A 21,740-nucleotide genomic window follows, 5' to 3' on the forward strand; every position below is an offset into this window, starting at 1 on the left:
CACGACGCCAAACTTTGGGCATAGATTCAGATTCCAAGATGTGGGACAGGAATGAAGCGAGCCACTTCTTTGCCGTGACATACTAGCCATTGTCAACAATAATGTCGTATAACCAGACACAGCACAAAAGTTACATGAGTTAGTCCTATTTCTTTATCCAATATTCCTTAATAATAATGCTAACCATCAGAGGGAACAATTGGTACTGGGGTAAGTTGATCAGTTTTCAAGTTATATGGGTAGAATTTGCACATTTTTATAATGTTATAAAATATGTCAAGAAACTCCAGGTGTCAGACTCTAAAGAAACACAACAAATGACCTTAGTGGGTCTGAGGGTACAAAATGTACTGACCTTGTACCTGTAAAAGCCAACGCCCATGTTCAGCGGGGAAGCAATTCCAGAAGCCAGACCTTCTACCTTCTGCAACCCACAATGACCCTGAGTCCATACTCCCAGAGGGTTAAAGAATAGGAAGGCTTTCAGGGTGGGGGGACAGGGAGTTATGGTGGTGGAAATTGTGTGGAATTGTACCCCTCTTAGCCTATGGTCTTGTCAATATCTCCATTTTATAAATAAAAATTTAAAAGTTACTTGTCAACTTTAAGCAAGGCATATACTTTTGAGTTTGCTGTTGCACTGACAGCATCTATATTCTTTCACACTTTGAAAATACATTGAAGGGAGTCAGGCAGTAGCGCAGTGGATTAAGCACAGGTGGTGCAAAGCGCTAAGAACCGGACTAAGGATCCCGGTTCGAGTCCCCGGCTGGCTCCCCACCTGCAGGGGTGTCACTTCACAAGCGGTGAAGCAGGTCTGCAGGTGTCTATCTTTCTCTCCCCCTCTCTGTCTTCCCCTCCTCTCTCCATTTCTCTCTGTCCTATCCAACAACAATGACATCAATCATAACTACAACAATAAAACAACAAGAACAACTAAAGGGAATAAATAATAAATAAATAAAGAAAACATTTAAAAAAAAAAAGAAAATACATGGAAGAGGAAAAAAAATCACCTACAATATGGCTTGCTATACAATTTTCTTAGAGGTATCCATCTTAAATTTCATTTTATTTTCAAAGTTTATTAACATGATTCACATATTTTTAATTATTTAGATTCACCCCCTTTTGTTCCTCCTCTCAGTTCCTACTCTTACACACCATAGCCGTTAAAGCAGTTTTTCCCTAAAATTATTTTGTGCAAATAAAAGAAAAATTGGATATGTGGTTAATTTTTCTGATTATTCTTCTCCTTCTTCCTTCTCTTCCTTCAACTTTTGTTCCTTTTTTGCCACCATGACTTTGCTCCTGCCTTTTCCAACTACCCCCAGATGATGGATTCATTTTTTTTTTTCCAAAAAGAAGATGAGAGAAAGAAGGAGAGATGCCACAGCACTGCAATAAATACTTGTGAAATTTCCTCCTTGTATGCCATTCCCACATAGGGGACAGGACTTAAACCTGTGTGAATCCCATAGGTGCCAGGCTTTGTACTAGTGTACCACTTGCTGACCTAGTGGAACACACACTTTGTCATGAACCAGTCTTTAGCACCACACTTAGGGTAGGTGCTGTGATGTCTTTCTACTTCATGTTTCTTTCCCTATTTCTCTCTAACTCAAGTTAAAAGGGCACAAAAGAGTAGACCAGGCATGGTAGAATCGTGCAGATGTGAAGCACCAGTTTGTCAAAGATAAAATATATTTGAATAGATCAAATATTTTGTTTATAGTTGCTGAATTTGAGGTAATAATTAGAAAGTTCTCTATTTCCAATATTCAAAAAAGATGAGAGAAACTTACTGGATAGAAATTTATTGAATAGAATGTATTCTTGGGGCCAGGTGGTGGCGTGGCTGGTTGAGCTCACGTGCTACAGTGTGCAAGGATCTAGGTTCGAGCTCTCGGTCCCCACCTGCAAGGGGAAAGCTTTGCAAGTGTGAAGCAGAGCTGCAGGTGTCTCTCTGTCTCTCTCCCTCTCTATTTCCCCCTCCTCTATTTCTAACTCTCTCTCTCCAATAAATAAAGATAAGTTTTTTAAAAAGAATGTATTCTCACAATATATTCTCCCAAATTTACAGCTTGATTTTAATACATTTTGTTGTTTTAGAATTTTACATGAATACATTATGGTAAACAGAGTGAAGTATAAATCCAACATTATTTCTAGATGGACATCCATAAAGCCAATATGGTTGTTCAGAATTTCCCCATTAGAAACAAAATCTACTCTCCACTTGTTTTATTATTCATGTACCATTCCTTGTTTTATTAACCAGTGCTATAAAGTTAAGAATCTGAGAAATCCTTATTTGTCAATATAAATTTTAAGGTTCTTTTGTCTAGCTTCAAAATAAACAAATGATGACACCTATGAGTGCATTCAATGAGAGTATACCAAGTTATCAAGTTAACAAAGGGTGAGCTAATATCTTTACATAGGTTGTTTTTTTTCTAAATATTTATTTCTTTATTTTTCCTTTTGTTGCCCTTGTTGTTTAACATTGTTGGGGTTATTGATGTCATTGTTGTTGGATAGGACAGAGAGAAATGGAGAGAGGACGGGAAGACAGAGAGGGGGAGAGAAAGACAGACACCTGTAGACCTGCTTCATGGCTAGTGAAGCGACTCCCCTGCAGGTGGGGAGCCAAGGGCTCGAACTGGGATCTTTACACCAGTCCTTGCGCTTTGTGCCACATGCACTTAACCTACTGTGCCACCACCCAACTCCCACTGAAGTTGTCTTTTAAAATATGCAACAGCATTCAACTCAGATCTAGCAAATCCTTGATACAATTATGTCTAACATAATTCTCTTATTTGTTATTACAAATATGGTACTAACCTGTATTATTTGACTCTCTTATTTGATTGTTATTGCAAATATGGTACTAACCTGTATCTACTAATTGTCATTTATCTATAAATGTGCATCTGCAGTATGCACATATGCTAGCATATTACAGAAATGTAAGTTCTAGAAACAATAGAAATGCTGCTTAGAGAAACAAATCTTTCTTAAGCAAATAATTACTAGCTCTATCTCCCTTCTGATTTTTATGCCTTTTTTTTCTTTCTCATGTGAAGGTTTCTTTGCTCACTGTAAAGGTTAACTAGCACAGTGGAAAGCAATGGTTGCAACAAGCATTCCTACATATTCTAGTCTTCAGTAGTTTCTTTGGCTTCTTTGTCATATGTTAGGTGGCTGTTTACGTGTGGATTCATTGCTTGGCTCTTGATTCTGTTCCACTGATCCAAGCATTCATTTTTATTCTAACACCATGCTGTTCAGTTTTTTTATCTTTATTTATGTATTGGATAAATACAGCCAGAAATTGAGAGGGAAGGGGGGAGATAGGAAGAGAAAGAGAGAGAGAGAGAGAGAGAGAGAGAGAGAGAGCTGCAACACTGCTTCACCACTTGTGAAGCTTTCCCTCTTGAGGTGGGGACCAGGGCCTCAAACCTGGGTCCTTGCACACTATAATATGTACACTCAACCAGGTGCGCCACCACCCACCCCCATGCTGTTCTAATTACTATTGTTTTCTAGTATAGACTGAAGTTGGTGAATATAATAACTTTCTTTTTTCTTTTTTTCTTCTAAGTGCTTTCACTATTAGGGGCTTTTTATGATTCCACAAAATTTTTGGACAAGTTGTTCAATTTTCTTGAAGACTATACTATACTAGTGTATCACTTGTTTTAGCATTGACTTACTATGTTTTTCTTTTGTTAATTACCTAAAAAGGCTTTAAAATTTTTTGAAGGGCTACAAGACAGCTGACCTTGGAATCTTGGTAAGGACTGTAATAAAACTATAGATTGCTTTTGGTAGGTTGCTTTTGGTAGAATGGCTTTTTTAAAAAATAATGTTTATACTTCTGGTCTAGGAATAATGGCTATTCTTTCATTTTAATGTGTCCTAATCCATTTCTTTTAGTAATGTCCTATATATAAAGAACTCACCAAACTCAGCAACAAGAAAACAAATAACCCCATTCAAAAATGGGGAGAGGATATCAACAGAATATTCTCTATAGAAGAGATCCAAAAGGCAAAAAAAAAAAAAAACGTGAAAAAAAATGCTCCAAGTCATTGATTGTCAGAGCAATGCAAATAAAGACAAGAATGAGTTGCCACTTCACTCCTGTGAGAATGTCAAACATCAGAAAAGGTAGCAGTAATAAATGCTGGAGAAGTTGTCGGGACTAAGGAACCCTTCTGTAAGGCTGGTGGGAATGTAAATTGGTTCAACACTTGTGAAGAGCAGTCTGGTAAACTGTCAGAAGGTTAGAAGTGGACCTACTCTATGACCCTGTAATTCCTCTCCTAAGGAACCAAACACACTCATTTTCGGGCTCTCATGGGGGGCCTATCTCGGGTCCAGACCTCTAAGAGTGACCATTCCATTGGCCACCAGAGACCGGCTCCAGTGAGAATCTGGCCTGAGGCAGCAGGGGTGGGTACACTGGGATACCTTTGCAACCTGCGGCAAGAGACAATACGAAAGATCACCCCCAGGAGACTATGGCAGCGAATAGTCTGTTTATCGAGCAGCAGAGCAGAGTTTGTCAAGGGTGGTAGGGGGAAGCAATCTGTTTATACCTAATATGGTTAAGGCGCCAGGAGGTTAAGAAAGGGCGAGGGTTTTTCCAGTAACCGCTGGGCAGGTGGTCTAGCTAGTTCCGGGGATGAGGAAATGAGATTATCAGCAGGTGCACGGAAAGGGGGGGGGATTGCATGGGCAGGGGTATTGAACCATATATAGTCAGAAGAATGGAAGACAGGGAAGGGGTGAGGGAGCTTCTAGTAGCCAAATAAGGGGACTAACCAATTTGAGAACAAGGAAGCGCACCTTGGTGCTTAGAGAATGTGGGGCCCTTGTGGGATGGGGGAGGCTGATAGGGAGACTGAACCCAGAAAGCCAAGGTCCTCCCCTGCTCAACCCCAAGGTGGGGGAGACTGACGAGGTGGCTGTACTTTCAGGCACCCATTTATTTTAATTTTTTTATTTATAAAAAGGAAACATTGACAAAACCATAGGGATAAGAGGGGTACAACTTCGCACAATTCCTACCACCAGAACTCCATATCCCATCCCCTCCCCTGATAGCTTTCCTATTCTTTACTCCTCTGGAAGTATGGACCCAAGATCATTGTGGGATGCAGAAGGTTGAAGATCTGGCTTCTGTAATTGCTTCCCCGCTGAACAAGCACCCATTTTTCATAGGTGGTCCACACCATGCTCAACCTCAGCCTCACAGTTTCCCACAACCCATCCAAAAATATTTGTGTATACCTATGTCCATATGCGGACACAATTTGTAATAGACAAAACCTAAAAGCAACCTAGGTAGTGAGTGGCTGAGTAAGTTGTGGTGTATATACACAATGGAATACTACTCAGTTATTCAAAATGGTGAATTCACCTTCTTCACCCCATCCTAGTTGGAACTTGAAAGAATCATGTTAAGTGAGATAAGTCAGAAACAACAGGATGAATATGAGATGATCTCACTCACAGGCAGAAGTTGAAAAACAAGATCAGAAAGGAAAACACTAAGCAGAACTTGGACTGGAGTTGGTGTACTGCACCAAAGTAAAAGACTCTGGAGTGTGTGTGTGTGTGTGTGTGTGTGTGTGTGTGTGTGTCGGGGGTAGTGGGGGATGCTTCAGGTACTGGAACATGATGGCAGAGGAGGAGCTAGTGGAGGTTGTATTGTTATGTGGAAATGTTATACATGTACGAACTATTATTTTACTGTTGACTGTAAACTATTAATCCCCGAATAAAGAAATAAAATAACAATGCCCTATCCTTCTACTCCTTACTCAATTTCTCTCTGTCCTAATAAAAATAGAAAGAAAAACAAAAGACCACTGGTAATGGTGAATCTGTCATGCAGGCACTAAGCACCAGCAATAATCCTAGTGTGAATTTATCCTATGGTTTTGTTAATTAATCCTTTCTTAAATAAAAAAATTAATAAAAAAAAGAAAAAAGATATTATTAATAAAATGTACTTTGAATATATGATTATACTTCCTCCTTGCCTCTAGAATTTGTAATAAAAAATCTGATGAGAACCAGATGATTTTACTTCTGTGTGTCAATTCTTTCCTTTCCCTACCAGTCTACATTATTTTTTCTTGTCCTTGCTTTTAGACAGTTTTACTATGATGTGTCTTTATGTGTGTGTCACTTTGGATTTAAGAAATTAGATGTTCATTTAGCTTCCTGTACTTCTACGTTATGATTTCTTTGAATATATTCTATGCTCCTTTCTCCCTCTCTTCTTCCTCAGAAGATCCCAATAACTCTCACATTAGTCTTTCTGATGAAGTCTGCTATTTCATTTTTCCTAAATCTTCCCTTTCCAACAGCTTTAAATTTAGAATGTGGCAGTCTCTCCTCACAAATGGTGAAGCAGTTCTGCAGGTGTCTATCTCTCTCCCTCTCTACTTCCCCTTACTCTCAGTTTCTCTGTCATATCAAATAAAAATTTTAAAAAATAGCTGCAGGAACAGCTATTCATAATGTAGCAGGATTCGTAATGTAGACAGACACCGAACCCCAGCAGTAAACCTGGAGTAAATAAATAAATAAATAAATAAATACTTTTAAAACTTCAGAGTGTGTTCATTGCATAGTATTTTTTTCATATTCTATTTCTTATACTCTCTACTTAGCTGACTTACTCTACTTCCTAAGCCTGTTACCTGAGTTTGAACTGCATTTACACCCTGAAGTTCTATTTGGAGTAGTTTTTTCTTGTGTTTTGTAACTCTTTAGTAAAATATTTTCTGAGTTCTTGAATTTGTGTCTGTATGTTTAGTTTTTTAAATTGTTTTCATAATAACTTTCAAACTTCTATCTCTATCATTTTTTCTAGATCTGTATCTGTTGTTTGTGATTTCAGGCATTGCTGAACTTCTAAGCTTTCTCATTTAGTGTGGCTTCTAATCTGGAGCCAGCAAGATCCACTGTAGTTGTGATATTAGATTTTTCTGTGTATATGTCATAGTGGGGGAGAGAGGAGTGGATTCTATCACATGTCACAGACTGGTTTAGTGCTTTTAATGCTAATGTAGGTTCTCATTCCCAGTTCTCGCCTCTGAAACATAAGAAAATGGGAGCATCACTTTCTCTTGAGTGCTCAAGAACAAGCAAGATTATTTTTCTATCCGGGCCTGAGAAGCTCTCTCAGCCCCTTGTTATCCGCTGATCATGTGTAGGTTCACCTACTTTGACTATATGAGTTTATTAAGAAAGCCTAGTCATAATGGTGAGTTTTCAGGTAATTTTTTTCATTGTTTTAAGTAGTTAATTAGGAGAGTGAAGTGCAACAGCTGCGATTCCTTTGCCACTCCACTGAAAGATGGCCAAGATTTACTTTATTAACCAGTTTCTGGGGCCTGAAGAGATTACGTGGTTTTAGTTCTCATCCAGGTTTTTCCTTAAACAGTGGGCAGTCCTTGTAGACAGTTCAACATCCTGCTGTCCCTAGATTCACACGTTAAGTCCCCAGACCCATCTTCTAGCCACCAACAATGTACTCTGATGCTTAACTTCAAAAATGGTGCCAGCTACCACTCAGTAAGTGAACGGAGAATCTCTCCCTCACCCCCTTTCCATTCAATGAGCATGTGTGCCTGCGCCTACCTGTAGCTAAATGGGTTTCTGAAGAAATCCTACATGTAATTTGGCAAGTTTTCAGGTAATTTTTCTTTGTGTTCTCTAGTTGATCAACAAAACAACATTACACAGCTGCTACACTGTAGCCACGCCTCCAGAAGTGAGCCTAATATTTTAATTGTCATCCACAAGTTTCATCTTTTTTTTTCAATATTTTAAAGAACAGGTTTGGAGAAATAGCTGTTTTGGATAGTGTACTGTTGTTTTCGCCAGGCTGGCTTCACGGGCCGGTAACAGACGACCAGGGACTCATGGTTGAGCTGTAGGCAGTATCTCTTTATTCATGCAGGACGCAGCACAATCTAAGACGAGCTAAGCTAAACTCAAGGTACTGTACTGTAAAACTCACAATGCTGTCTTTATATATACTTCCCAAGTAGGGTGGAAACAGGATGTGACATAGAGAGGGTGGAGAGAAAAGTGACTGGTGAAAATCAGGATGTGACAAAGAAGGGATCAGGGTGTGACAAGGAGGGGGGGTGGAGCAAAAACATATCATGAAACAGTGGGGATTGAACCAATGCCCTGGAGGGAGGTGCTTGTTAACAGTGGTTATGTAAATAGAATGAAGTGGTTATGTAAATAGAATAGTGTTAAGCAGGGGGGATTTAAACCAAATGAAACAGAAGGGGTCTCATGCATACCAACAGTGTACTGCTTTGCCATGTATGAAGCTCAGGTTCAAACCTGACCCCAGGAAGCTTTGGGCTATAGTAAGTCTCTCTCTCTCTCTCTCTCTCTCTCTCTCTCTCTATATATATATATATATATATATATATATATATGCATTATCATACTAAAAGTAGATTACAATAGGAATTCTCTGGACCCTAAGCCTGCCTTCATAGCTAATATCTCTAGTCAATGGCTCAAGAATTGATTTGATCATAAAAGTGAAGTTGGTGAAGTTATAAAAATGCAGTAATATTTAAATCTTATTTCTATATAACTCTGCATAGATTCAGTTAATCAGCATGAATTAAAAAATAATCACTAAAGAAAAACATTTTATTCATTAGAATGATTCTTACAACCCTAACTGCAGGTTCGTGGACCTGATCCCAAGTCTATTGAACCAAAATCTATAGGAAGCAGGTTGAAACACTCTACATTTCACTATTCAGCTGATCCTTATGCAAATTAAAGCACGGGGGAATCAGTGATCCATAGATACTACTTAAATTACTAACTAATTTGCAGCCCAAGCCACAATTCTAGGATGTAGTACATCCTATGTCATAATCTACAACCTAGTGCTGACTAACTCAAAAACCAATGCTTTTAATTATGCTGCATTGGGTATGAGATGTTCACAAAATGATTGATTGAAGAAGAAAAAACCAGATATTATTTTCAAAGCAAAAACAGCTGTAGAATACAGAGGGGTTCAAACGTATCACATAAACTCCCAAGATAAAATCTACACATGCAGGGCACATGATAAGAGTAGTTACACAGGGCCCTCCATTCAGCAAGCCAAGCTCTGGGGATTTTGAGCTATATGGTTGGTACCTGATAGTCTCTGATGATGTTATTATGAAAAAATACTTTGTATTTGAAGTCAAGACTACAGGGAAACCTGTGGCTGAGGTTTGGAGTCCAGGTTTTACCCACAATCCCACCACTTCCCTGAGATGAGCTCTGATAATTTGTTTCTCTTCCCTAGTTCTCCAGGCTCTTCCTGTCCAGTTACTGCAGTGGTGAACAGTGCTGGGTGAAAACCATGGAAATGGTAGAGGTTGCAGTGCTCATACCAAGGTGAATTCAGAGTCAGATACAGGGGCAAACATCTGCATCTTCGTCCATGTATTTGGAGGGAAACTCACTGGGTTTGCGTCACTTAGTGTGTTTTTGGTGCAAAGAATGCAAGGCAACTGGAGGTTCGGGTGAATAGAGGGTCACTGTGGGATAAGGCATGAGGACCAGTGAAAGGTGAGAGACCTATCTCTACTTCCCCACTCCCTAGTATAGGCTTCCCATGTCAGCCTGGTAGCTGGTGAGAGTAAAAACCCAGTAGTTCACAGACCATGTGTACCCTAAGTCACACTCATGCACCTGTAAGGGACTATACTTACCTCATGTCAGAGGGAGCATGATATTAAATAGCAAGTTAAAAAAAAATACCTTGACAGGATGAGAGAGAAACTGGAAGGCAGAACAAATATTGTGGCTGGAGAGATAGCTCACTACACAAAGTGCATGTTTTATCATGTGAGCAGCCCAGGTTTGAACCTGACACCACATGAGAATACTAGAGCACTAGGGGAATCTCTCTCTCCCTCTCCCACTCTCTCTCTTTCTCATGTAATATATATTCAGAAGAATTAGCCTAGGAGCAGTGAAACAGCAAGTATTCAAATTTCCATCTGCAAAAAGAAGGAAAAGGCTTTAAAATTTTATGCATTTGATAACACTTATTTTTACTATGGTTGGGTTGGTGTTTTTGTTGTTGGTTGGTTGGTTCTGTTTTGGTGTGTGTGTGTGTGTGTGTGTGTGTGTGTGTGTGTGTGTGTGTGTGTGTGTCACTGGAAACCATTGTAAGCACGATTTTATGACTCAAGGACAGAGATTTCCAACAGAGATAGACAGAGAGGGATCATAACACCAGGGCTTCCCTGGTACCATGGCTCATCCATGTGGTAGCAGGGCTTAAATCTGGACTGTGTGTAGGGCAGGGCAGGCAGTGGACCTGGTGAGTAGGGAGCTGTCTCTCCAGTCCGTTTTTGTGCCTTTTGAACAAGAGGTATTGAATTTTCATTTTTGAACAGCTCACTAGACATTATGGAGATAGTTCACATGAAATCCACATAGCCGATTCTAGGAGGTTAACAGATACAGATCTACACACTTCAAAAGTGGTAAGTACACCTTTCTCCAAAGCTGATAAAACCACGGTCAAAGCCAGGATGCTGGATGATTGCTGAAAGCAGATACTGCCTGCACTCTCTTATACTCCCACTACTTCTACTGCATCAATCCACCTATCAATCGACCCAGTCTGGAAAAGAGAAATTTCCCATGAGTGGTCATCCCACTTACAGTTATCTTGTCCATCTCCGAAACTCTCTCCCTTTACACTGTCTGAACTGGAAGACGCTTTGAAGAGGGTTAAACCAGGAACAGCTGCTGGCTATGATAACATCACCCCAGAACTCATTCTTAACCTGGGTCCCACGGCAAAGAAGTGGCTTGCTTCATTCCTGTCCCACATCTTGGAATCTGAGTCTATGCCCAAAGTTTGGCGTCGTGCGAAGATTGTAGTGGTTTTGAAACCAAAGAAAGACCCAACACTGGCCGCCAGCTATAGACCAATTTCTCTCCTCTCCGTGTGTTACAAACTCCTTGAGAGGCTGCTTCTGTCACGTATTTCTCATCTTACAGAGAAATTCCTATCACCCGCCCAAGCTGGTTTCCGCCCAGGAAGATCTACCTGCGAACAAGACCTGGCCCTCTCAACTTACATTGAAAATGAATTCCAGAAGAATTTAAAGACGGGTGCTGTCTTTGTTGATCTCACAGCAGCCTATAACACGGTCTGGCACCGTGGTCTCCTAGTCAAGATCTCAAGATGCCTGCCTCCATGGGTAGCCAACACTATATCGTTTCTTCTCCAAAACAGAAGATTCCAGGTGCATCTGGGTGACAAGTCTAGCAGATGGAGACTTGTCTCAAGTGGCCTCCCCCAGGGCTCTGTTCTGGCTCCTACGCTATTTAATATTTACATCAATGACCTCCCAGAAACTTCTTCAAGGAAGTTCATCTACGCCGATGACATCTGCTGTGCAACTCAGGCATCCAAGTTCGACATCCTCGAGGAAACACTCAGGAAAGACATGTCTCTGATATCTGATTACTGTAACAAATGTCGACTAATCCCTAGCACTGCAAAAACGGTATCATCTGTTTTCCATCTACACCATGCCTCGGCCTCGCGTGAGCTTAATGTGCAGCTTGGCTGTACGAGAATCCGGCATGAAGCCCAGCCAGTCTATCTTGGTGTTACTCTCGATCGCACCCTGTCATTTCACAAACATCTCATAAAAACTGCAGCAAAGGTGGGCGCGAGGAATCACATCATTGCAAGACTGGCCAGCTCCTCATGGGGCGCGAGCGCTTCCACACTACGATCATCATCTCTGGCATTATGCTATTCCACTGCAGAATACTGTGCCCCAGTATGGTTCCGTAGCCCCCATGTCTACTTGGTCGATTCCAAATTATATTCCTCCATGAGGATAATTTCTGGAACCATCCGTTCCACCCCGGTTCCATGGCTGCCAGTTCTTAGCAATATCGCCCCGACAGATATTCGTCGGGATGCGGCATCATCTAAATTCACTTCCCACGTCTATGCTCGACCGGACCTGCCAATATACGCGGATATCTTCACCCACCCTGTCCAACGCTTGACGTCTCGTCACCCAATCTGGTCCCCTATGCCTACACTGAACTTCTCTGTTCCAGACTCTTGGAAACAGAGTTGGCAGTCAGCTGAGGTAAAGAACAAACACCTCATCACAGACCCCTGCAAGCGTCAACCCGGCTTTGACCTAGCACGTTATGATTGGGCCTTCCTCAATCGCTACCGAACAGGCCATGGCCGGTGCGCTGCTATGTTCCATGGCTGGGGAGCCAGAGACGACCCGAATTGCCCCTGCGGCTCCAGACAGACTATGACCCACATAGTCAATGACTGCCACCTCTCCGGATTCAAAGGAGGTCTCAAAACTTGACATCAGGCTCAACCTGACGCTGTTGACTGGCTACGGAAGAAGGGCGAACGCTAGAAGAAGAAGAATCCACCTATTGTTTTTTATCTCACATATAACAGTGGTGAACTACAAATAACTCAAGGGGAAAAGGTTCCACTTTTGCTGCATTTATCTTTTAAACATGAACCTTCAATTTAAATCACATAAGAAACTTCTAAAACAATATATTTCACCTTACAAACTAAGAGAATTGATACAAGTATTCTCAAGACCATCGATCTGGCTGCAAAACCCTTTATCTTCATAAGGGAAGTTTCCAGGGCCCAGTAATGGTGCACCTGGTAGAGTACATATGTTGCAATGCATAAGGACTTGGGTTCAAGTCCTACCTGCAAGATACACAAAGCAGTGCTACAGGTGCCTCTCTTTCTCTTTTTCTTCTTAATTTTTTAAAATATTTATTTATTAGACAGAGACAGATATTGGGGAGGGGGAAGAAAGGGAGAGAAAGACAAAGACACTTGCAGCCCTGCTTCACCACAAATGCAGCTTTCCCCCTGCACGTGGGAGCTAGGGCTTGAATCTGGGTCCTTGTGCACTAACATGGGTGCTTAACCAGGTGCACCACTGCCTGGCCCCTGGTGCCTCTCACTCTCTCTATTCCTACTTCTCCCTTCTCTATCAATTTATGTGTCTATATCCAAATTACATAGATAAAGTAATTCATATATTTTATTTTTTGTATTTTTATGTATTCATTTATCATTTTAAAAAATGAGAAATTGAGCGAGAAGGAAAGACAGAGAGGGAGAAAGATACCTACGACACTGTTTCACCACTCATAAAGGTCCCCACCTGCAGGTGGGGACCAGGGGCGTGAACCCAGATCCTTGCACATGATAATGTGTACTCAACAAGGTTGCCACTGCCAGAGACAATAAAGAGCTTTTAAATTAAAGTTTTTCCAGTAACTGTAATAAACATAAGACAAGGGAAATAAAAATGTCCATTGCTTACACATTCCAACCCAGAGAACACGGAGACAATACTTTAATGGCCATTGTTCGTGCATAAATTATATATATAATTTTATTTTTTTATTAAAAGGAAACATTGACAAAACTATAGGATAAGAGGGGTACAACTCCACACAATTCCCACCACCAAAACTCCGTATCCCATCCCCTGCCCTGATACTTTTCCTATTCCTAATCCCTCTGGGAGTATGTATCCAGGGTCATTATGAGGTGCAGAAGGTTGAAGGTCTGGCTTCTGTAATTGCTTCCCCGCTGAACATGGGCATTGACAGGTTGATCCATACTCCCAGCCTCATGCATAAATTCTATTCCCCAGCTCTTACATAATACATCACTAAGTTCCATTCTAAAATCAGTGTGATAGTAAATGAATAGGTCTAAAACATGGTCACATTTGTTCAGCCTTAATTTTTTTGACCTAGTCACAATGACTGCAAGCTTGGTTTTCAAGAGCAAACTTATCAGCATGAGGCTGAGCAAATATTGATTCAAAAAATTGGTTTTAGACTGAGAATGGTAAATATGACAATTCAATCCCAGAAAAGGACACTCATACCTTTGTAATTGAGGTGAAGACCTTTTCTAGAATGGCGTTTGGCTTGGCGATTTGTGGTCCATTGGCCTGGATTTTCAGAGCGATGGCACATGGTTTGGCTATAAATCTAGGGAAAAAAAAAAGGAAATCCTAGTTAAGAAGTTATTTTTCTCCATAGCAGTTTTGTTTTTTTTAAATGCAGTACAGGGAACAGAACCCAAAGCCTGACACATGCAATATACTGTTAAATTATCTCCTGGATCATTTTTTTTCATTTTTATGAAAGAGACATAAAGAAATAAGAAAACACAAAGCAGAACTTGGATTTGGTTTAGTGTATAGCATCAAAATAAAAGACTGAGGATGGGGGGCAGGAGAGGGTTCATGTCCTGGAACATGATGGCTGTATAGGACCTAGAAGGGGTTGAACTGTTATGTGGAAAACTGAGAAATGTTACACATGTACAAAGTACTGTATTTGACTGTTGACTGTAAACCATGAATCCCCCAATAAATTTTAAAAAATTTCATATCAGGAATAAAAATAAAACCATGCTTCAGGATAGAAAAAAAGGAAAAGAGAGAGAGAGAGAGAGGAGGAGGAGGAGGAAAGAAGACACACTAAATTACTGAAGTTCTGTCTCATGTTTTGCCAAGGATAAAATCTAGGGGCTCATGCATAGAAGTTATGGACTTTACCACTGAGGCACATCCCCAACCTTACAAGAGTGACTTTTTTTCCCCAGAGCCAGGGATCTCACAAATGGTCAATTTCAACTCTCTCAGGGCAACTCTTTTCATTCAGACAGAGAGACATGGAAAGAGAGAGGGTGCAGTACCACAACACCAGAGTTTACCCTGCTGTCCTGGCACTCCCACATGGTACCAGAGCTTAAACCTCACTGCAGTCATGACAAGGCATGTGTTCGGCTCACTGGGTTAACATTCTAGTACCTACAGCTGCTTTTAATGTCAACGTCACCCACATTTAACTATGCCCAATAAAGTGCTGGTAAAACTTTACTACTGGATATTGCCAACACCCATATGTTGATAATTATAAAAGATACCATTTTTCCTTTTTTGAATATCTCTGCAATAAGATTTAAAATTTTTTTAAACTTCTGAAGCTTTAAATCCTGATTGTCAAATTCTTTTTTTTTAGATTGTCAAATTCTAGTGTTTATCAGTACATAAAAAGACTAAAGACTATCAGATAACAAATATAAGCACATATGTGAGGTACATAATAAACTTATTATTGTAAATACAAAATCTAAACTCTTAAAGATGATTAGAAATAGTCATGTTATATTATTACTGAGAATGTGCTTACTAAACATATCACACACATAGAGTGGACGCTTTTGATGAACCTTAGTAATGAAACTAGCCATTTTGTCTCTATAATAATAGTGTGCTATATTCAGCCCCAATTTCTTTATTTTTTATTTTTTATTTTATAAAAAGGAAACATTGGCAAAACCATAGGATAAGAGGGGTACAACTTCATACAATTCCCACCACCAGACCTCCGTATCCCATCCCCTCCCCTGATAGCTTTCCTATTCTTTAACCCTCTGGAAGTATGGACCCAAGGTCATTGCGGAATGCAGAAGGTGGAAGGTCTGGCTTCTGTAATTGCTTCCCTGCTGAACATGGGCGTTGACAGGTCAATCCATACTCCCAGCCTGTCTCTCTCTTTACCTAGTGGGGAATGTCAGCCCCAATTTCTTATGGCTTCTTCAAATTCTCCTTTGTAGTTATTTGTTTCTTTCTCCAAAGGATTAATGAAGCCTGTCAAATGGCACAACATTCCAGACAAGTTAAAGATGAAACTGATGAGAATCATCAGTTGCACTATTTTTAGTCTAAACAAATGACTATGCTAAGAAGAATGAGAAGACTTAACTTCATTTTTGATTGTGAGTGGTGTGTGAATGAAGGACTAAAAAAAGAATAGGCAAAGGTCCCAGGAATCTTAAAGTAAGTGACATATCTAAAAATTTTATTTAAAAAAAAACGTTTCAAACCTAAAGAGTCATTTTAAGCTAAATGTTAAAGGATTACAGCTCTGTAAATATTCCTTTTCAGCAGTGACATTAACATATTCTACTAATATAGAATAGCTTGATGTCACATAAAAGCATTAGCCAAATTAATGTAGTAGTGGTCAAATGCAACAACTGTAGAAAAGACTCAATCTTCCATGATGCTTCCAAAATAATAATAGATAAGATTAAAGAATAGTAGACAAGGTAAGACTTTTTTAATTTTTCATTTATAAAAAGGAAACATTGACAAAACCATAGGATAAGAGGGGTACAACTTCCCACAGTTCCTACCACCAGAACTCCGTATCTCATCCCGTCCCCTGATAGCTTTCTTATTCTTTAACGCTCTGGGAGTATGGACCCAAGATCATTGTGGGATGCAGAAGGTTGAAGGTCTGGCTTCTGTAATTGCTTCCCCGCTGAATATGGGAGTTGGCAGGTGGATACATGCTCCCAGCCTATCTCTTTCTTTCCCTAGTGGGGAAGGGCTCTGGGGAAGTGGAGCTCCAGGACACATTGGTAGGGTTGTCTGTCCAGGGAAGTCTGGTCAGCATCCTGCTAGCATCTGGAACCTGGTGGGTGAAAAGAGAGTTAACATACAAAGCGTAACAAATTGTTGAACAATCATGGACCTAAAGGCTAGAATAGTGCAGATGAAGAGTTGGGGGGGGTCCTCAATTTTGAAGATAGCTAGTAGACATATTTTAGTTATATTTCAAAGGGCCTGTAACTATACTAGTGGTTTTTTTAATTTATTTAATAATCACCGACAAGACTGTAGGGTAAGAGGGGTATAATTCCTACCACCAGAGTTCCGTATCCCATTCCCTCCACTGGAAGCTTTCCTATTCTTTATCCCTCTGGGAGCATATGGGGTGCAGAAGGTTTAAAGAAAGAATTTTAAAAGTGGGAGTGATGACATTTATAGACAAGATATCATATGGGATCTTATGCATCTTATCTTTTTTTGCTTCCAGGGTTATTGCTGGAGGCTCGGAATCCACCAGTACTTGTGGCCATTTTCCCCATTTTATTGAATAAGACAGAGAGAAATTAAGAAGAAAGGGGAGATAGGGAGAGGAAAAGATAGACACATGTAGACCTGTGAAGACACTTGTGAAGTGTCCTCCCTGCAGGTGGGGAGCTGGGAGCTTGAAATGGGATCCTTGTGCAGGTCCTTGGGGAGCCAGAGACGATCCGAACTGCCCCTGCAGCTACAGACAGACTATGACCCACATAGTCAACGACTGCCACCTCTCCATATTCAAAGGAGGTCTCAAAACTTTACATCAGGCTCAACCTGATGCTGTTGACTGGCTACGGAAGAAGGGCAAACGCTAGAAGAAGAAGTACTATGAGATTAGTTGGGTGTGCCACCACTTGGCCCCTATAACTCTGAATCTGATCTTTGAACAATAATCGTAAAGTTAAGGCTATAGTTAATGGAGCAAAAAAAAAACCCTTAAATTTCACGAGTAATGGTAAAAGCAAAGAGTTCATAATGTAAGTCCTTGACAAAGTTGCCTGTGGAAAACATGTGCTTCATCAAAAGTTAAAAAAAAAAAAAAAAGAAAGTAAAGTGACAAATCAATTTGATGCAAAGACTCCTTCACTGACTTCCTCCTAAATCTTCCATGAAGGAACACCTCAACCCTCCTTGGTTTTCCCTATACCATCGTGTAAAATGCTGGTTCAAATTTAATTCTGGAATGTGCCATCATTATTCTTAGAACATCTTCCTGGTCTCATGCAGTCTTCTTTCTTGTAGATAAAGGAGAGTCATTAAATCAGAGGATCATTTCATATCTGTATAGGCCATGACAATGCCTGTGTATGCACAGGAGAAGTTGAGAAATTCAATCAACTGGCCATCTTCAGTCAATTCTGTTTCCACTGTAGCTGCCATCATTTTGAGAGCTGTTGAAAAGTTTCAATGCCTTCTCCTTGTGTCCCACAATACATGAGCAGGCGGTATTAAAAGTGTAAAGGATCACTTAACACAACCTCTTCAAAAGTAACTTACTATCAACATTCACCCAGTAAATAACAGTCATATTTTAAAAGGTTCTTTTAATATGTCACACACAAACACATTCTTGTTAAGCACCAGAACATTTTTAAAATCTCCTCTGAAGTTCAAGAATCAGTACATCATCCTGAATAAAGCATATCTCTCAGACTGACAAAACAGATTACGTGGAAGTCACGTAGGACTCAGGATAGTAGAAGAGGACTTGGGGGGGGGGGTGTTTTCCAGAAAACTGAGAAATTTTACACACGGACAACAACTGTACTTACCGTTGACTATAAACCATTAATCCCCTTTAATAAAAATGAAAATTTTAAATGCACTCATAGTTTTCAATAGACTAATCAGGGAATGCCACTGAGAAAGTGGGCAGACTTCTGAGGAAGGCAGGAAAATAATTGTGAAGATAACTAGAAGAACATTCTGCAAAGAACAGAACCAAGAAAAAAATACTAAGGAATAAGCATAGTGGAAATGTTATTGCCACATCCAGGTGACAGAGGCTACAGCTGAAACAGTAAGACCAGGAAGAAGAAAGCGAAATAGAGAGTAGCAGCCAGTCACAACATTCTGGCAGTTTCCGTAACTGTGACTTATACCCTGAGTGAGGCAGGGAGCCACTATAGGATTCTGGCTCCTCTGTACAAAGCAAATGGGAATAAGGATGGAATCAGTACAAAGCAAAGGGGAATAAGGAAGGGAAGCAGCAACGTCTGCGGGGAGGTTATTACAGTTTAAACAGGCAAGAGTGAGGATGACAGTGCAAACTGTTTGAAAGCTGAACCCATAGGAATAGCTGAGTGTACACAGGATCAACAAATTTCTGCCTGAATACCTGGAAGGAAAGGGGCTGTGTGGTGGCTCACCCGGTTAAGTACATATATTACAATGCTCAAGGTCCCAGGTTCAAGCCCCCAGTCCCCAACTGCAGAGGGGAAACGTCACAAGTGGTGAAGCAGTGCTGCAGGTCTCTCTCTCCCCCCTCTTCTCCTTCTCTCTCTCTCTCCTCTCTATCTCTCCCTTCCTCTCAATTTATGGATGTCCTTATCCTAGAAATAAAAGACAATTTAAAATTTTAAAATATATATATCTGGGGTGGAGGAGATAGCATAATGGTTATGCAAACAGACTCTCATGCCTGAGGCTCCAAAGTCCCAGGTTTAATCCCCCACACCACCATAAGCCAGAGCTGAGCAGTGCTCTGGTATTTCTCTCTGTGTCTCTCTCTGTCTGCATCGCTCTCAAAAATAAAATAAATAAAATAATAAAGTCTTCCCTAAAAAATTAAATTATATATATATATATATATATATATATATATATATATATATATATGGAAGAACAGAGTTAGAATTGTGAGTGGCAAGTGGAAAGTTAGACTTATGTGGCTACTAGACTTGAGGTGGAGATCTCAGGGAGGTATCTGGATACAACAATCTGGCATTCGGGAGAGGTTTATGCATATAAAGTCAAAAGACTAAAAGAATCACCTGAGCAGTGGGTAGAAATCAGTAAGAAGAGATTCAAGAAATAATCATGTTTAATGTTTAAATAAATTGGAATACCAAAACCCCATAAAAATATTATCTACCTACTAGAAAGACTCTTACATGAACCATGAAAGTTTATAATGAAATAGTCATTTTTAAAAGCATGCTGTATATACTAAAATAGTAACTATGAAATAAAACACACAATAAGATAAAAACCAGAAGAAAATTTTTTAAAAATTGTATCATATGAAGGTATCTCTGTACTCTTTCGTTTTCTTTATTGTTGAACAAAAATAATATGTAGCTGGGAAAAAATGTAGTACTGTTGTGAAAAATATTAGGAATCTTTACTGAGTCTAAGTCTACTCACTGCAAACTATTGTGCACTTTGACTTTAAAGTATATATTTCCCCCTAACTTATAGACACATGTGGACATGTAGCCTAACCCCTGGGCTCTGGTCTATATCTAGGTTCTATAACTTCATTTCCTTCATTCACTCTAAGTCTAACCCTGTCAGATAAAGGAAAAACTACAAAAGTGGGGCCAGGTGGTAGAACGCCTTACAGTACACAAGGACCCGGGTTCAAGCCACTGGTCCCCACCTGATGGGGAAAAGCTTCATGAGTGGTGACGTAGGGGTGCAGGTTTCTCTCTGTCTCCTTCTCTATCTCCCCCTCCCCTCTCAATTTCTATGTTCACTAATAAATAAATAAATAAACAGAAAAAAAAACTACAAAGGCTGGGCACACTTTAATGATGGAATGATGGCCCTTTTGGTTAGTATCAGGCAACCCCATCATCTGGGACTGTATTCTTGAAAGCCTTGGATTCCCACATAGAAATGATGGGCCTTTTTTTCTTTTCTTTCCTGAGCCTGACATCTGATATGCAGGTGGATCCAAGTTATAGTCTGCGGAAATGATGTCATGGCTGGAAAAAGGACCAGAAAGTTGGATCAGGGAAGACAGCACATCCCAAATATGGGAAAGGTGTATAAATATTGTTGACTGTAAACCCCATCGATCTGATCTGATCCGGGGCCCATATTCAGCTTAGGAGCCTATGTGACCTCTGTTTACCTATAGATCTGAGCTCTCATTCTGTGGTCATGAGTAGGAATGTTCCAAGCTGTCCCAATTTCAGGACCCATCTTCCTCAGGTAGAACACAGAGTATGTTGTCCATCCTCCCAATGTTCCTTCAGATGATGGAACATTCTCTACTGTTGTTGATCCACATTGAGGGCAAGATCCCATGGGGGCCCACAGAGGGGTCTATTGTGTTGGTCCTGATAGAGATGACTAGTAACAATGGAGAGAGGGATTATTCAAGATCTAGGACCATCATATCTGTTTGGGAATCTCTGGACTCCCTAACTAAGGCTGCAGCTGATGGGTGGCCTGATAGTGACTAAAGAGTCATTATTAAAGTATGCCAGTCTCTTGCTCTTATTCAGCTTTTGCAGTCCTTACTTTGATACGGTTAGCTTTGGAGTGATTGAGGGAAGTATAATAGGAAGTAGGTGAGGAGGTATCTAAGTCTAAGTAGACACTATTTCATTAGGAACTTTATGGTATCTTTTTAGGTCTTTCTACTCACTGAAGACTATTGTGCACTTTTGCTTTTAGGTATATTTTGCCCTAATTTATGGATACATGTGAACATATGCCCTATCTCATGGGACCTAGTCTATCTCTAGGTTTTGGGACTTTGTTAGGAAGTGAACCACCTGGAATGGAATTAGATAATCCTATGAAAGGAAAGGTCTCACCAGAGTAATGAGGCTGAAGGGTTGACATTCCACGTCTGATGTCTCTGGACAATCTGAAGTGAAGCATGCTGAGGTGGTATTTGTTGCGTTGATTAGGTTGGGATCAGTCATGGGCTCTTTGGAATATAACTAAAATAGGACTACTAACTATCTACAAAACAGAGACCCCCCCAACTCTTCATATGAACTTTTCCAGCCTTTAGATTCATGATTAGTCAACTTTTTTTTTTTTTTGGCTTTGTATGTTAACTCTCTTTTCAGCCACCAGGTTCCAGATGCTACCATGATGCCTACCAGACTTCCCTGGGCAGACAACCCCACCAATATGTCCTGGACCCCCACTTCCCCAGAGCCCTGCCCCACTAGGGAAAGAAAGAGACAAGCTGGGAGTATGGATCAACCTGCCAAT

General features: G+C 40.3%; 1 protein-coding gene across 2 annotated transcripts in view; it reads right to left on the minus strand.

The window, feature by feature from the left end:
* The window catches only part of CERS6 (ceramide synthase 6), a 294,482-nt gene that overhangs the window by 197,180 nt on the left and 75,562 nt on the right, over positions 1-21,740 (minus strand). For both annotated transcript variants that reach the window (XM_007539315.3, XM_007539314.3), the window contains exon 2: positions 14,004-14,109. In XM_007539315.3, the coding sequence (XP_007539377.1) occupies positions 14,004-14,109 (106 nt within the window). The remainder of the gene's footprint in view (positions 1-14,003; positions 14,110-21,740) is intronic.

Source organism: Erinaceus europaeus, chromosome 18 (genome assembly GCF_950295315.1).
Source record: "Erinaceus europaeus chromosome 18, mEriEur2.1, whole genome shotgun sequence".
NCBI lineage: Eukaryota > Metazoa > Chordata > Mammalia > Eulipotyphla > Erinaceidae > Erinaceus > Erinaceus europaeus.